Consider the following 17083-nt stretch of genomic DNA (forward strand, 5'->3'; position numbering starts at 1 on the left):
CCTCCTGGGAGCTCAGAGAATTTTGAAGACCCATGGTTGAAACTATATTCCGAACTTAAAGAAGCTAATGCCCTTGATTTTCTTAATGAATTAGGTGATTCAGTGCACAAAGCTTTCTACAAGATGGGGAAAAAATCGAAAAATGATTTTACTGGCTGGCTGCTCTTAGTATCTGTGGAAAAAATGATGAATGAAAGGAAGGAGTTGTGTGATAAAATCGAAAGGCTCCAGACACAAGTAAACGATCTAAAAGTTGCTAAGTGTGTCCTTGAGGAGAATCTTCTCTCTTGTAGCAATAGAGCTCAAGTTGCAGAAAATCAAACAGAAACTCTCATTGTAAGGTTGGCTGAACTACAGAGAAAATTCAAGTCTCAGCCTCAGAGTGTGTCGACAGTTAAAGTAAGGGCTCTAATTGGCAAAGAATGGGATCCTACAACATGGGACGGGGATGTGTGGGAAGACCATGTTGAAGCTGAGAATTTTGAATCCTCAGATTCTCAAGGGTTTGCCCCACCTGAGGAAGTAGTACCCTCAGCCCCACCTCTTGAAATAATGCCTTCCCCACATGAGGAAATTAATTTTGCAGAGTCTGCTCACGGCCCACCAATAGTTTCTTCTAGACCTGTAACCAGACTCAAAGCAAAACAGGCTCCTAGAGGGGAGGTAGAAAGTATAGTCCATGAGGAAATTCGCTACACTACTAAGGAGCTTAATGAGTTTGCTAATTCGTTCAAGCAGAAACCTGGTGAATATGTGTGGGAATGGATTTTAAGGGTGTGGGATAAGGGTGGAAGGAACATAAAACTAGAGCAGGCTGAGTTTATTGACATGGGTCCTCTGAGTAGAGATTCTAGGTTTAATACGGAAGCTCGCATAGTTAAAAAAGGTGTCAAAAGTTTGTTTGAATGGTTGGCTGAGGTGTTTATCAAAAGATGGCCTACTGGAAATGACTTGGAGATGCCTGATATTCCGTGGCTTAGTGTTGATGAAGGGATTTTAAGACTTAGGGAAATTGCAATGCTAGAGTGGATATATTGTGTAAAGCATAATTGTCCACAATGGGAAGGTCCAGAAGATATGCCTTTCACCAGCTCTATAAGACGCAAATTGGTGAGAGGGGCACCAGCACATTTGAAGGGTTTTGTTCTTTCCCTTTTCCTTGTGCCAGATCTTAGCATTGGAGATGCTTCTGCTCAATTAGATGAATTAAATTCACTGGGTTTAGTTGGATCCCGAGGTAACAAGGGCCAGGTGGCAGCATTGAATCGCCGGAGACAAGGTGATCCTAGTTATTATAATGGACAGCGTAGACAAAAGAATGTTTATAATAACATACCCAGTAATGGTCAGCACAGGAGAGGTGAAATTTATAATGGCATGACTCGCTTGGACCTTTGGTACTGGCTAATCACTCATGGTGTTTCCAGGAATGAAATACATAGGAAGCCTACTGCATATTTGTTTGATCTGTATAAGCAGAAAAATTCTCAAACAAATGAAAGAAAGGCTACATTAGATCGTGGTAAACAGCAATCTCGGCCAGTGAATCAATTTCCAGACTTGAGACAGTTTGCAGATCCAGAACCCCTTGAATGAAGGGGTGGCCAGGTTCCTCTGAGGAAGGATCTTGATAAGACACTCAAAGGTTTTGCTGTTACCCTTTCTCCAGTTCTTCCCCAGAGGGACCTACGGCCTTTTACAAGGGTAACTGTACACTGGGGAAAAGGAAATAATCAGACTTTTCGGGGTCTGCTGGATACTGGTTCTGAGTTGACACTGATCCCAGGGGATCCCAAGAAACATTGTGGCCCTCCAGTTAAAGTAGGGGCTTATGGAGGGCAGGTGATTAATGGAGTTTTGACTGATGTCCGACTCACAGTAGGTCCAGTAGGTCCCCGGACACATCCTGTGGTGATTTCCCCAGTTCCAGAATGTATAATTGGGATAGATATACTCAGAAATTGGCAGAATTCTCATATTGGTTCCCTGAACTGTAGAGTGAGGGCTATTATGGTTGGAAAGGCCAAATGGAAGCCTTTAGAGTTGCCTCTGCCAAAGAAAATAGTGAATCAAAAACAGTATCGTATTCCTGGAGGAATTGCAGAAATTACTGCCACTATCAAGGACTTGAAAGATGCAGGGGTGGTGGTTCCCACCACATCTCCATTTAACTCTCCTATCTGGCCAGTGCAGAAAACAGATGGATCATGGAGAATGACAGTTGATTACCGAAAACTAAATCAGGTAGTAACTCCAATTGCAGCTGCTGTACCAGATGTAGTTTCCTTACTTGAGCAAATTAACACATCTCCTGGCACCTGGTATGCGGCTATTGATCTGGCAAATGCCTTCTTCTCAGTACCTGTCCATAAGGACCACCAGAAGCAATTTGCTTTCAGTTGGCAAGGCCAACAGTATACCTTCACAGTTTTGCCTCAAGGATATATTAACTCTCCTGCCCTGTGTCATAATTTAGTTAGAAGGGATCTTGATCGTTTGGATCTTCCACAAAATATCACATTGGTGCACTATATTGATGACATTATGCTGATTGGACCAAGTGAGCAGGAAGTAGCAACCACTTTGGACTCATTGGTAACACATATGCGTATCAGAGGATGGGAAATAAATCCAACCAAAATTCAAGGACCATCTACCTCAGTGAAATTCTTAGGAGTCCAGTGGTGTGGGGCATGCAGAGATATTCCTTCTAAGGTGAAAGATAAGTTATTGCACCTGGCCCCTCCTAGAACCAAGAAAGAAGCACAACGTTTAGTGGGTCTATTTGGATTCTGGAGACAACACATCCCTCACTTGGGTGTGTTACTTAGGCCTATTTACCAAGTGACTCGGAAAGCTGCTAGCTTTGTGTGGGGCCTGGAACAGGAGAAGGCCCTTCAACAGGTCCAGGCTGCTGTGCAGGCTGCTCTACCACTTGGACCATATGACCCAGCAGATCCGATGGTACTTGAGGTGTCTGTGGCTGATAGAGATGCTGTTTGGAGCCTCTGGCAGGCCCCTGTAGGTGAATCACAGAAAAGGCCTTTGGGATTTTGGAGCAAAGCTCTACCATCATCTGCAGACAACTATTCTCCCTTTGAAAAACAGCTCTTGGCCTGCTATTGGGCCTTAGTGGAAACTGAACGTCTGACAATAGGACACCAAGTCACTATGCGACCTGAACTACCCATCATGAGCTGGGTACTATCAGACCCTGCAAGTCATAAAGTGGGACGTGCACAGCAGCAGTCTATTATCAAATGGAAGTGGTATATACGTGATCGGGCCAGAGCAGGTCCTGAAGGCACAAGCAAGTTACATGAAGAAGTTGCTCAAATGCCTATGGTTTCTACTCCTGTTACAATGCCATCTGCTGCCAAGCATGCACCTATAGCCTCATGGGGTGTTCCCTATGATCAACTGACCGAAGAGGAGAAGACTAGAGCCTGGTTTACTGATGGCTCTGCACGTTATGCAGGCACCACCCAGAAGTGGACAGCTGCAGCATTACAACCCCTTTCTGGGACAACCTTGAAAGACACAGGTGAAGGGAAATCTTCACAGTGGGCAGAACTTCGGGCAGTACACATGGTATTACAGTTTGTTTGCAAGAAGAAATGGCCAGATGTACGATTATACACTGACTCATGGGCTGTAGCCAATGGATTGGCTGGATGGTCAGGGACTTGGAAAGATCACAATTGGAAAATTGGTGAGAAAGACATCTGGGGAAGAAGTATGTGGATAGATCTCTCCAAATGGGCAAAGGATGTGAAGATATTTGTGTCCCATGTAAATGCTCACCAAAAGGTGACTTCAGCTGAGGAGGAGTTCAATAATCAAGTGGATAAGATGACCCGTTCTGTGGACAATCAGCCTCTCTCCCCAGCCATCCCTGTCATTGCTCAATGGGCACATGAACAAAGTGGCCATGGTGGTCGAGATGGAGGTTATGCTTGGGCTCAGCAACATGGGCTTCCACTCACCAAGGCTGACCTGGCTACAGCTGCTGCTGATTGCCAGATCTGCCAACAGCAGAAACCAACACTGAGCCCCAGATATGGCACCATTCCTCGAGGTGACCAGCCAGCAACCTGGTGGCAGGTTGACTACATTGGACCACTTCCTTCGTGGAAAGGACAGCGTTTTGTTCTTACTGGAGTAGATACTTATTCTGGTTATGGATTTGCCTTTCCTGCACGTAATGCCTCTGCTAAAACCACCATTCACGGACTGACAGAATGCCTCATCTATCGTCATGGTATTCCACACAGTATTGCTTCTGACCAAGGAACTCATTTCACAGCCAGAGGAGTACGACAGTGGGCCCACGATCATGGAATTCACTGGTCTTACCACATTCCCCATCATCCTGAAGCAGCTGGTCTGATAGAAAGATGGAATGGCCTTTTGAAGACGCAGTTACAGCGCCAATTAGGTGGTAACAGCTTGGAAGGCTGGGGTAGAGTTCTTCAGAAGGCAGTATATGCTTTGAATCAGCGCTCGATATATGGTACAGTTTCACCCATAGCCAGGATTCATGGGTCCAGGAATCAAGGGGTGGAAAACGGAATAGTTCCACTTACTATCACTCCTAGTGACCCTCTAGGAAAATTTTTGCTTCCTGTCCCCATAACTCTAGGTTCTGCTGGCCTAGAAGTTTTGGCTCCAGAGAGGGGAGTGCTCCTACCAGGAGCTACAACAAACATTCCATTGAACTGGAAGCTCAGACTTCCTCCTGGTCATTTTGGGCTTCTAATGCCCTTAAACCAACAGGCTAAAAAAGGAATAACAGTGTTAGGAGGGGTGATAGATCCAGATTACCATGGGGAAATTGGATTACCTCTTCACAATGGTGGTAAGCAAGATTATGTCTGGAGTGTAGGAGATCCCTTAGGGCGTCTCTTAGTACTACCATGTCCTGTGATTAAAGTCAATGGGAAACTACAGCAGCCAAATCCAAGCAGGATGACAAAGGACGCAGACCCATCAGGAATGAAGGTATGGGTCAATCCTCCAGGAAAAGAGCCAAGACCTGCTGAGGTGCTGGCTGAAGGTGAAGGAAATACAGAATGGGTAGTAGAGGAAGGTAGTTATAAATACCAATTAAGGCCACGTAACCAGTTACAGAAACGAGGATTATAAAGTAATATGAATGCCCATTGTAAATTTACAAATGCGTTTGCGATTGTACAAGGGATAGTTATATCATGTTAGGCGTATTCACAACCTTGTTATTGTTTCGTGTGAACATGAGATATTATTTGTGTCAAGTTGACAAGGGGTGGATTGTAGTGGCTATTCCTGGTTGTCAACTTGACAATATTTGGAATGAACTACAATTCGGAATTGGAAGGCTCACCAGTGACCCTTATCTGGAGGCTTGGAGATCCTTATCTGGATCTTGGTTTGAAGATCTTGAGCCATAGTGGCTATGGATTCCAGAAGATTGAATCTCCGAGTTAAGGAACACACCTTTAATCTGGGCTATGCCTTTCATCTGGGATTAAAGGTGTGGTGGAACACACCTTTAATCTGGGCTACACCTTTTGCTGGAGACAATATAAGGACATTGGAAGAAGGGAGTCTAGCTCTTGCTCTTGCTCCTTTGCCTGCTTGCTGCGTGAGACTGAGTAACTGCTAGATCCTTGGACTTCCATTCACAGCTGCGACTGAACAATTGTTGGGAATTCGGCTGCCGACTGTAAGTCATCAATAAATTCCTTTACTATTTAGAGATTATCCATAAGTTCTGTGACTCTAGAGAACCCTGACTAATACAGTATAGTAACATGTTTATTAATTTAAAATTCAAAAACTGGCTAAGAAGTCAGGAATGACCCAATCTAAGCACCCAAAGCACCCGGACTCTTCTATTTACACCACAGTGACAGTGGTTGGCCAATTGCTGTGCTTTGTATTTTTTTAAAGGGAAAAAAACCCCACCCCAGAACCTAAACTGAGTTTGTAACAAGAAAGGACCTCATATTACTGACAGTTTTCCAATTAGTCCTGGCTGAAGGTAGCTGCAAACTACCTGCAGTAAACATGCTCATACTCGGGTTCGCCAAACAAAGCTCTTTTGTTCTGTAAGTTCTTAAAAAAGCAATTTTCACCTCAAAAGTAAGTTCTTAAAAAAGAAATTTTCACCTCAAAGGTCCTCATCCTCCACTTTTAACTGACAGTTTTCTAAAAGAAATTTGGCCAAGCTCTCAGGAAGTGAAGAATTGCTTCAAGTAAAAGTCATCTAAAGATAGAGTAGGACACACCCTTACCAAGAGCAAGATTTAAGATGTCACCTGTCCCTTACCTGATGATGGTTTCATGATCCTTCTGCTGCAATAGACAAGAGGCAAAGCTGTGGCCCTGGGACATCACCAGAGTAACACAAACAGGCTTTCCCCTCAGAGCCAATGCTTCTTGCCATCTTTCTGCTTCATTCTTTCCCCTTCTCCTGATCTCACCCTTCTGGGAACATTTTCTCAGGTCATCTTGAGACTGGGTCACATAGACAAATAGTCTTGCACGAAATGATGGAGAAGGAGCCGACTGGCCTGACGTGCTTGTTCCATGGAGAACAGCAACCTGGAGACCCTCTTTCTCCTCTCAGATTAAGATCAAGGTCACCAGCTCAACACTGTGTTCTTCATCTTCATGTCAAATATGGTCCTGATACTTCATGACATGGAAAAATACACACTTTAGTGTATATTGTACTAATCTGTGCATAGGGAGCCTGCTCCATATCTCTGAGCACGCCTCCATCCTTTAAGTCCAGGGAGTGGCAGCTTCCAGCTACTGAGGACACAGTGAGAACAGAGAGTGCTGAAGGAGCCGTGTGAACATGGTTACAGAAAGGCTGCCTCTTTAGTGGACCTGGTAAAATAGCGAATGGGTTCTCTGAAGGCGGGCTTGTTGCCATATTTCTAGCACATAACTTATTACCCAGAATGTAATAGGTTTTCTGTCAATAATTGTTAAAACAACTGCAAGAAATGGCTTGGCTCATGGACGTGGGTAATGAAGGCACACCCAGGTAAGAAGGCAGATGCAGACACTTAGTGAGCATGAGCTGGAATAGCTAGACAATAATTAGACAAGTTTAGAATCCAAAGTGAGGAATGAGAGTCGAGACAAGAGCTCAGGGAAGGGTCATGACAAATATAAACAGGAGAGACTCCACAAAGACTTGTCTCAGCCCACGGCAAGACATTGGTCTTTCCCTGTACATGAAATTCTTCTTAGGAGCATGTTGCTAAGGGAACGACCAGATGGCTCAGAGGATGAAAGAGCTTGCCACACAAGACTGATGACAGGTGGAGCATGGCTTGGCCACTTTCTTGTTTTTAAAAATATATACAAGTATATACAATATACATATACATATATATTTATATTGCATTCTAAATAATATTACCAAGCTATTGCTCCATTAATTAATATTAATCTTATTCAAGTAGGTGATAGAATTTATAAATTTCCTTATCACCTGAAAAAAAAAAACAAACAAACCAACAATGGTAATGTTCTGCACTACTGACAAACCACAGGAGCACAAGGATCTACCATTACCCCTCCATAGGAGAATGGAGACCAGAGCTCAGTCAGGGTGTTTGTCTGTTGAGAATTTGTAAAGTGTAATCTTTTATTTTTAAAGACAGAAATAGATATTATAAAGAAGAATCTTAGTATTCTTCCCTGGGTGCTAGACTAGACCCAGTCAGAGCTCCTCTTCATCTGCAGTGAGTCCTGAACCATGGTGGCTATTTTTCAAGTGCCTGAGACTCTCTTTGAGGAATCAGAAACCAATGACCAAAAATTATGACAAATGCTTGAACTATTATGGAACAACAAAGCGGCAAGTTAGATTTTCAGGACATAGCATAACCAGGTCAGAAGGTTTGGACTTTCCTCACATGGGAGATCACAGTCGTGAAGCTAAAAGGGAGAACAACTAGCTCAGCCAATTGTGCTGCCGAGGTAAACAAGGCACAAGTGAATGCTTCATGAACTGTCAGTCAAAACACATTTAAAAATTAGGACAGAAAGGAAACGGTTTTTAGTGTCCTTGAAGTTGATTGCCTTGAAGTAAAGCTTAGGAAGGATATGGCTCTCGGATAAAACTTAGGAAGGATATGGCTCTCGGATAAAACTTAGGAAGGATATGGCTCTCGGATAAAACTTAGGAAGGATATGGCTCTCGGATAAAACTTAGGAAGGATATGGCTCTCGGATAAAACTTAGGAAGGATATGGCTCTCGGATAAAACTTAGGAAGGATATGGTTCTCGGATAAAACTTAGAAAGGATATGGCTCCCGGAGTATCTTGGTGAACTTGGTTCCCTTCGGATTGTGAGTGACGGAAATACCTCCTAGCTCGTGCATCTTAAGATAGTACAGAATCAGTGGGCTCTGGCCTCCAAAGTCAAAGAGAACTTTGTGAAACTCTGGACCCAAGCTCCTATAGTGGGAAGGCTGGAGGGAGGAAAAGGCACAGGTCACTGACACTTCTCTGTTCTTAATGAGCTGTAGATAAACTTACATGGTATCCCCCAAGGGATGTATCAAAATACCCAAAAGAAAATTCTATACAGCATCCCTTAAATGACTTATTCTTTTCACACAGGTGAGTGTTTTCTCTGTACTATTGATGTCCCTTACATGAGTGCAGTGTCAGCAGGGGCCAGAAGGCAGAACTGGAACCCCTGGAAGTGAAGTTATAGAGGGTTTGAGTCATTGTGTGGGTCCTGAAAGCAGAACCCTGAAAGCAAGAGTGCTCCTAACCATCTCTCCAGTCCCTTCTTAATAAAAAGCATCCGGCAGCTCAGGCTATGAGTGTTTACAACAAATGGTCTTTCAGAGTGCTGTTTTCTAATTTTGTCTATCATCCATCTGTCTGTCTGTTCATCCATCCATCTATCATCCCTCATCTATTATTAATGTATTAGCTATTGTTAATCAGTCTCATTACAACAAATATATTATTGTATCTTGCTTATATTCATCCCTGACTATCACAGTATCCTGACCCTCCCCAACTTCCAACTCAATGTTCCCTCCCTCTTCTGTTGTCCTATCTCTCTCTCTCACACACACACACAGAGAGAGAGAGAGAGAGAGAGAGAGAGAGAGAGAGAGAGAGGGACAGACAGACAGACAGACAGAGAAACGCACACACACAGAAACACAGAGACACACAGAGAAACACAGAGACACACAGACACAGAAACACAGAGACACACAGACACACACAGAAACACACTAACACACACAGAGAAACACAGAGGCACACAGACACATAGAGAAACACACACACACACACAGAAACACAGACACACACACACATACACACACACACACACACACACACACACACCCTAGATTCCAAATGAAAGTGGGATTTTTCTTTCTTCCCTCTTTATTCACCTTCTTTGTTCTCCCCATCTCCTCCTTTTATAATTCCTCCTTAGCCCTATTCACTTTCATGCCCTATATAGGCATAAACACATATTTCTGTTTAAATCTAGATTCCACATGGGAGAGAAATGGGCAGCATTTGTCTTTCCAAGCAAGCCCCATGTATTCGTGCCTAACACTATGCTTTCCTTTGTAGCCTTTTGTTAAATGTCAAAGCTGAGTGTCAGTTGGTAGATTTTATTCAGTCTGAAAAACAGGAAGGAAGGGGGTGAGAGAGAGAGGGAGAAAAGGAGATAGACAGAGAGACAGACAGACAGACAGATAGGTAAACACCCTTCAAAGTGACGTACTGCTTCTAGCTGGATCCTACCACCTTCCACCAACCACAATTTTTCATGCTCCAACACCACCCCAGTCAGGGACAAGCCTGCAGCACTGGAGCCCTTGGGGACATCCCAGACCCAAGCACTGGCTGAGATAGGAGCCCTCCTCCACAGTAGGAGAAGCACCATGGTAGGCTCCAGGTTTTGGCTTTGGAAACTATAATAAAACCTTGCCATTTACTGTTTAACTTGTGGCTCATCCTTTTCAAGTGGCAGTCAAGGATAAGCCCTAGGACAGAGTCAATGGCACAGAAAACTGCTTGTACTTCTAAGGTAGTTCTCTAGAGAACTCTGGGAATGGTTGGTTAGCCTCTTAGAAATCCCTCTGTCCCCAGTGCTTGCTGAGACGTAGGTGTGTAGTTTCTACTACATCTCTTCAGTTTTTCAGTCTGGCAGTCTGGCCATAAAAGAAAATGGTGTGACAATACATCTGACCAGATAAACTCGATTTTGGTTTGGGACCCAAAAACTTACTAAATACTTAAGGTAGGAAGAGATTTTACTAAATTAGATTGCTAAAACCCAGGAAATACATGAATATGTAAATGAAGAAAATTGATTTGATATGGACATAATTTCCACTCCTGAATAATCGTCAGACCCAATAAGATTTGTCAAGAAAGAGTGTAACAGATTTAAAATCTGACTAGTATTTAAATGAAGAGATCAGATTTAGACTTTTAAGCCAATGAATGTATCTACTCGTGCCTAAAAGCAACACAGTGCTGACTCACGGAGACTTGGGCTAGAAATGTCTTTCTTGATGGTCTCTGACAGCTAGTCCTCTTTTCTGAAAATGCTGTCCTGTGTACTCAGTGTCATCTAAAGGTTGAGGACCCTAGGAACAAGCCTTCCAGTCCACGAGGGACTTTATAATATTTAATAAATAATACAGGGCCCCTGCATGCACAGAAGATGACATGCACAGAACATGATACTTGCCCAGCAGGTGGAGCTGTGAACAAAACTCCTGTGAAGACACTGTGTCTGCAGGGACTACGCTGCCTGATTACAACTTCAGTACTGGGGGACATTAGAATGTTGCAGGTAGGGTGCAGAGGGGAGGATGAGGGCACAGTGTGGGGAGTGGGTGTGGGCTTAACTGCATTATCTCAGGCTAGCTTTAGCCCTCAGAACAGTCACACTTGACTATCTCCGTGTCAGAACTAACATGCGGTGAACAGATAAAATCCTTTAGGAATCTATTAACTTAGCAGCCACTAGCATCCATCAACCCCAAAGCTAAGAGTGTCATGGGATAGCATTTTGGGGCCTCTGGTAAATCTTTCCCATTTTATTGTACACACTCTCTGATGTATCCACCCATGCTATTTAAAATTACCTTGGTTCATGACTTTCTTTGTTTTTATAAAACTATAAAACTTCATGAAACTAACTCCACAATGGAACATGGGATTTGGGGTAATCTAAATCAAATCTGTGTTCTTAGCCACAGTCACTCAAAATGGCTCCACAATAAACTCTCTCTTATTCCCTTAAAACTAAACAAAACCAACAAACCACAGAGGCGCTAAGTGTAGTACTCAAGACCTAAAGCTGAAGACAGAACAACAGTGGCCCGCATCCCTTTGGTTGCCTTGGGAACCATAACAGCCTCATGGGACACCCTAGAGGGTGTCTTTGGATGTCAACCCAAGGAGGAGCCACAGCAGAGAACTGTCATGAAGAAAAGATAAGGGCTGTGGTTTTTGTTATTTTTAAACTGTCACTAGAGATGGTAGTATTGTCAGAAGAAAATAGAACATTTAAATTTATGATTAACAAATCTCTGATCATTAAATTATTTCTAAGATACATGCTGGGGATATGCTCATCAGGATTACTGTGTGAACCCAGTGGATTTTAGCGACACTGGCAACTGAACATAGGAAGGTCTTACAATGACACCTGGGCTCACCTTGGTTGCTGCTTTTGATGCTACGGACTCTTTCATGAGTTTAGGCATTGCGTACGCTCTTGGGTTCTTTAGAATATCCTCGATTTTCAAGTCTCTAACTAAAACAAAATAATAAGAGACTCTAATTGTTTCTTTCTTCACAAAGGCCACATTTCTCTGCACTTTTGTCCCAGCAGTGCTTACCCTCAGTGAGAGAGAGAGAGAGAGAGAGAGAGAGAGAGAGAGAGAGAGAGAGAGAGAGAGAGAGCAGCACAGGAAGAGGTAGGGAGAGTGCTGCTAAAGTGGCTGCAGCAGAAGAAATAAATATTCTACCCCTGAGTTTATTAAGCTGGTGTTTAGAGTATGTTAAATTCATTAATTTATATTAAGGTCATTCTTGTGAAATCATTCAGTAAGTATGTAACAAGGGTTGCAAGAAGTCTCTTTTTTAATTGATTCTTGATGCATTACAAAATGGGCTACTAGATATTGGCCTGAAATTCCAGAAGTAGGTAAGCATTTAATACTATCAGAGGTTAAAACATCTGGTAGCCAAGAACTGGCATTTGTCATTTGGAACAGATCCAAAGTAGCTTGGAGTTAGAATGGGCAACTAAGGAAAGAAATCAGACCAAGTTTTTAAACTTGCTTTTTTGTTTTGTTTTGTTTTGTTTATTTTAACACAACTTATGCAACCCAGGCTAGGCTTCTCTGGTCTTAGCCTCAGGCATGCTGAGGTCACAATTTTGAGTGTTTCTTTAACACATGTCTGTGTGATGGCAGTTTCTGAAGGAGTGAGCATTGAGGACTAAGTGAGCCTGGCTCCATACCCACGGCCCTCCATTGGATGCTTGCTATGCAGAGCATCTGACTGCGGTGTGAGAACTGCTGTTCATAGAAAGTAAGAACCATGCAAAGAACCCAAACTGGGCAGATTTGGAACTCAGTGTAAAGGTCAGAGATAAATGAAGAAATGAGTAAAGAAATTGAAGAATAAAAATAGTCAAAGAAAAGTTACAAAAAGCCTACAAAATTTAAGAACTCTAGACATTTCCAGTACACAGTATTGTTCATAAATGCCTGTTGGCTAGTCTCCCCTCTCCCACCGTTCTCTAACTCACTGATTTTATTTTAGGGAAAAATGTTTTAATTATGGTGTTCATGTACTCACTGTTTGCAGAATCTCTGAAAACTTGCAGAGATTAATTGAAAAGTCACAAAGACTGCATTTGATACAGCTTACATCTTCGATCTTCTTCTTCTTCTTCTCCTTCTTCTTCTTCTTCTTCTTCTTCTTCTTCTTCTTCTTCTTCTTCTTCTTCTTCTTCTTCTTCTTCTTCTTCTTCTTCTTCTTCTTCTTCTTCTTTCCTTCCTCCCTCCCTCCATCCCTCCCTCCCTCCCTCCCTCCCTCCCTCCCTCCCTCCCTCCCTCCCTTCCTTCCTTCCTTCCTTTCTTCCTTCTCCTTCTCCTCCTCCTCCTCCTTCTCCTTCTTCTTCTTTTTAATTTGACCAGTGAAAAAATACGCCAACCTTACTATGTGTACACAGGGAAACTTTTTCCATTTACTTCTAGCCCAGTATTGTCCTTAAGAAGGACACTTGCACAGTGAGTCCTGTTACTCCCAGATGCTTGCGCAGCTTTTATTTTAGGAGCTCTTCTAGAATGCAAATGACGTTAGCTCAGTGACTCTAAAGCAAGGTCAAGCATCTCATTTGTATTAACGCAGCGAATGCATAAATTATTGAAACAGAAAAGACACTGGGGCTCATCACTAACATATTTTCTTTAGAAGAGATGTACTTTGAAGGAAAGCTCTTGGAAAGAGACTTTTGTCCAGTACTAAACTGTCAGGAAAATAAAGGAAAGAAAACTCAGGTGGCCATTAAGCAAACTGTGTGTGACGTGCAGAGTAAAGAATAAAATACACGTGCAATTTCATCTCAGTAAAATAGGGACATGTTGAGCATTTTGAAGAAAGTCTATGTGTTTGTGAATATATTCTTATTATTTAACTAGAAAAGATTTCTGCTTACCCTCGATCCCAATATATATTCCCTTCACACTCTGGGTCTCATTAGCTACAGGCCCAGCTACTGCCTTATTAGAATTCAAGAGAGTTACATTTGTCTTCCTAACTGGATCTTTGTGTATCTGTTTCTCTTGTACGAAATTTATGGTTTGAATTGGCAAACTGAAGCACCATGGACTTTACAATGCTGGAAAGTACAATCAAACTCCTTCCTGCAATGCTATGATATCATAGGGCATTTACTTGTAACTTTACAGAGAGACCAGAGGCTGAAATGCTTACAGCACTCATGCCTAGCTGTGAAGTGCTGTGTTTACGGAGGGTATCATTAGCATCCCTGAGTTTTGCCAATTCAACTAAATTTAGTCATCCAAGGACATGAGGATATCTGGTCATAATAAGAGAGTTATATTTGTGCTGCACTAGATGCCATTTTATCTTCTGCTGGAATCACAGAATCCGCTTCTCTCTCACTGCTTATTAGGAACCGCATCTGCAACTCATTATTATTATTATTTTTAAATTTTTTATTAGGTATTTTCTTCATTTACATTTCCAGTGCTATCCAAAAAGTCCCCCATACCCTCCCCCCCCCCACTCCCCTACCCACCCACTCCTACTTCTTGGCCCTGGCGTTCTCCTGTACTGGGGCATATAAAGTTTGCAAGACCAATGGGCCTCTCTTTCCACTGATGGCCGGCTAGGCCATCTTCTGATACATATGCAGCTAGAGACACAAGCTCCAGGGGGTACTGGTTAGTTCATATTGTTGTTCCACCTATAGGGTTGTAGATCCCTTTAGATCCTTGGGTACTTTCTCTAGCTCCTCCATTGGGGGCTCTGTGATCCATTCAATAGCTGACTGAGAGCATCCACTTCTGTGTTTGCTAGGACCCGGCATAGTCTCACTAGAGACAGCCATATCTGGGTCCTTTCAGCAAAATCTTGCTAGTGTATGCAATGGTGTCAGCGTTTGGAAGCTGATTATGGGATGGATCCCCGGATATGGCAGTCAATAGATTGTTCATCCTTTCGTCTCAGCTCCAAACTTTGTCTCTGTAACTCCTTCCATGGGTGTTTTGTTCCCAATTCTAAGAAGGGGCAAAGTGTCCACACTTTGGTCTTCGTTCTTCTTGAGTTTCATGCGTTTAGCAAATTGTATCTTATATCTTGGGTATCCTAAGTTTCTGGGCTAATATCCACTTATCAGTGAGTACATATTGTGTGAGTTCCTTTGTGATTGGGTTACCTCACTCAGGATGATGCTCTCCAGTTCCATCCATTTGCCTAGGAATTTCATAAATTCATTCTTTTTAATAGTTGAGTAGTACTCCATTGTGTAAATGTAGCACATTTTCTGTACCCATTCCTCTGTTGAGGGGCATCTGGGTTCTTTCCAGCTTCTGGCTATTATAAATAAGGCTGCTATGAACATAGTGGAACATGTGTCCTTCTTACCAGTTGGAACATCTTCTGGATATATGCCCAGGAGAGGTATTGCAGGATCCTCTGGTAGTACTATGTCCAATTTTCTGAGGAACCGCCGCCAGACTGATTTCCAGAGTGGTTGTACAAGCTTGCAATCCCACCAACAATGGAGGAGTGTTTCTCTTTCTCCACATCCTCGACAGGATTTTTACCTTTGATGAGTATGAAGTGTCCCTCCTTGTCTTTTTTGATAACTTTGGGTTGGAAGTTGATTTTATTCAATATTAGAATGGTTACTCCAGCTTGTTTCTTCAGACCATTTGCTTGCAAAATTGTTTTCCAGTCTTTTACTCTGAGGTAGTGTCTGTCTTTTTCCCTGAGATGGGTTTCCTGTAAGCAGCAGAATGTTGGGTCCTGTTTGTGTAGCCAGTCTGTTAGTCTATGTCTTTTTATTGGGGAATTGAGTCCATTGATATTAAGAGATATTAAGGAAAAGTAATTGTTGCTTCCTATTATTTTTGTTGTTAGAGTTGGCATTCTGTTCTTGTGGCTGTCTTCTTTTTGGTTTTTTTTTTTTTTCTTTAAGGATTACTTTCTTGTTTTTTCTAGGGTGTGGTTTCCGTCCTTGTATTTTTTTTTTTTCTGTTATTATCCTTTGAAAGGCTGGATTCGTGGAAAGATAATGTGTGAATTTGGTTTTGTTGTGGAATACTTTGGTTTCTCCATCTATGGTAATTGAGAGTTTGGCTGGGTATAGTAGCCTGGGCTGGCATTTGTGTTCTCTTAGTGTCTGTATAACATCTGTCCAGGCTCTTCTGTCTTTCATAGTCTCTGGTGAAAAGTCTGGTGTAATTCTGATAGGCCTGCCTTTATATGTTACTTGACCTTTTTCCCTTAATGCTTTTAATATTCTATCTTTATTTAGTGCATTTGTTGTTCTGATTATTATGTGTCGGGAGGAATTTCTTTTCTGGTCCAGTCTATTTGGAGTTTTGTAGGCTTCTTGTATGTTCATGGGCATCTCTTTCTTTAAGTTTGGGAAGTTTTCTTCTATTATTTTGTTGAAGATATTTGCTGGCCCTTCAAATTGAAAATCTTCATTCTCATCCACTCCTATTATCCGTAGGTTTGGTCTTCTCATTGTGTCCTGGATTTCCTGGATGTTTTGAGTTAGTATCTTTTTTGCATTTTGCATTTTGCATTTTCTTTGATTGTTGTGCCAATGTTGTCTATGGAATCTTCTGCACCTGAGATTCTCTCTTCCATCTCTTGTATTCTGTTGCTGATGCTTGCGTCTATGGTTCCAGATTTCTTTCCTAGGGTTTCTATCTCTAGCGTTGCCCCATTTTGGGTTTTCTTTATTGTGTCTACTTCGCTTTTTAGGTCTAGTATGATTTTGTTCATTTCCATCACCTGTTTGGATGTTTTCCTGTTTTTCTTTAAGGACTTGTAACTCTTTAGCAGTGTTCTCCTGTATTTCTTTAAGTGAGTTATTAAAGTCCTTCTTGATGTCCTCTACCATCATCATGAGATATGCTTTTAAATCCGGGTCTAGCTTTTCGGGTGTGTTTGGGTGCTCAGGACTGGGTGAGGTGGGAGTGCTGCATTCTGATGATGGTGAGTGGTCTTGGCTTCTGTTAGTAAGATTCTTACGTTTGCCTCTCGCCATCTGGTAATCTCTGGAGTCAGTTGTTATAGTTGTTTCTGGTTAGAGCTTGTTCCTCTTGTGATTCTGTTAGTCTCTGTCAGCAGACCTGGGAGACTAGCTCTCTCCTGAGTTTCAGTGGTCAGAGCACTCTCTGCAGGCAAGCTCTCTTCTTGTAGGAAAGGTGCCCAGATATCTGGCTTTGGAACCTGCCTCCTGGCAGAAGTTGTGTTCCACTCACCAGAGGTCCTAAGATCCTGTGGAGAGTGCTCTGGGGACCTTGG

The 17083-nt window shown here is 42.5% G+C and overlaps 1 protein-coding gene across 4 annotated transcripts in view; it reads right to left on the reverse strand.

The window, feature by feature from the left end:
• The window catches only part of Fam227b (family with sequence similarity 227, member B), a 168681-nt gene that overhangs the window by 12046 nt on the left and 139552 nt on the right, over positions 1–17083 (reverse strand). For 3 of the 4 annotated variants that reach the window (XM_006500348.4, XM_006500349.2, XM_006500350.2), the window contains 2 exons: positions 11719–11816; positions 8312–8475 (listed from right to left, as the gene is read on the reverse strand). In XM_006500348.4, coding sequence (XP_006500411.1) covers positions 8312–8475; positions 11719–11816 — 262 coding nt within the window. Of the gene's footprint in view, positions 1–8309; positions 8476–11718; positions 11817–17083 lie in introns of all 4 variants that reach the window. The other variant, NM_029455.3, reaches the window with a different exon arrangement.

This window comes from Mus musculus, chromosome 2, assembly GCF_000001635.26.
Source record: "Mus musculus strain C57BL/6J chromosome 2, GRCm38.p6 C57BL/6J".
In the NCBI taxonomy this organism is placed as follows: domain Eukaryota; kingdom Metazoa; phylum Chordata; class Mammalia; order Rodentia; family Muridae; genus Mus; species Mus musculus.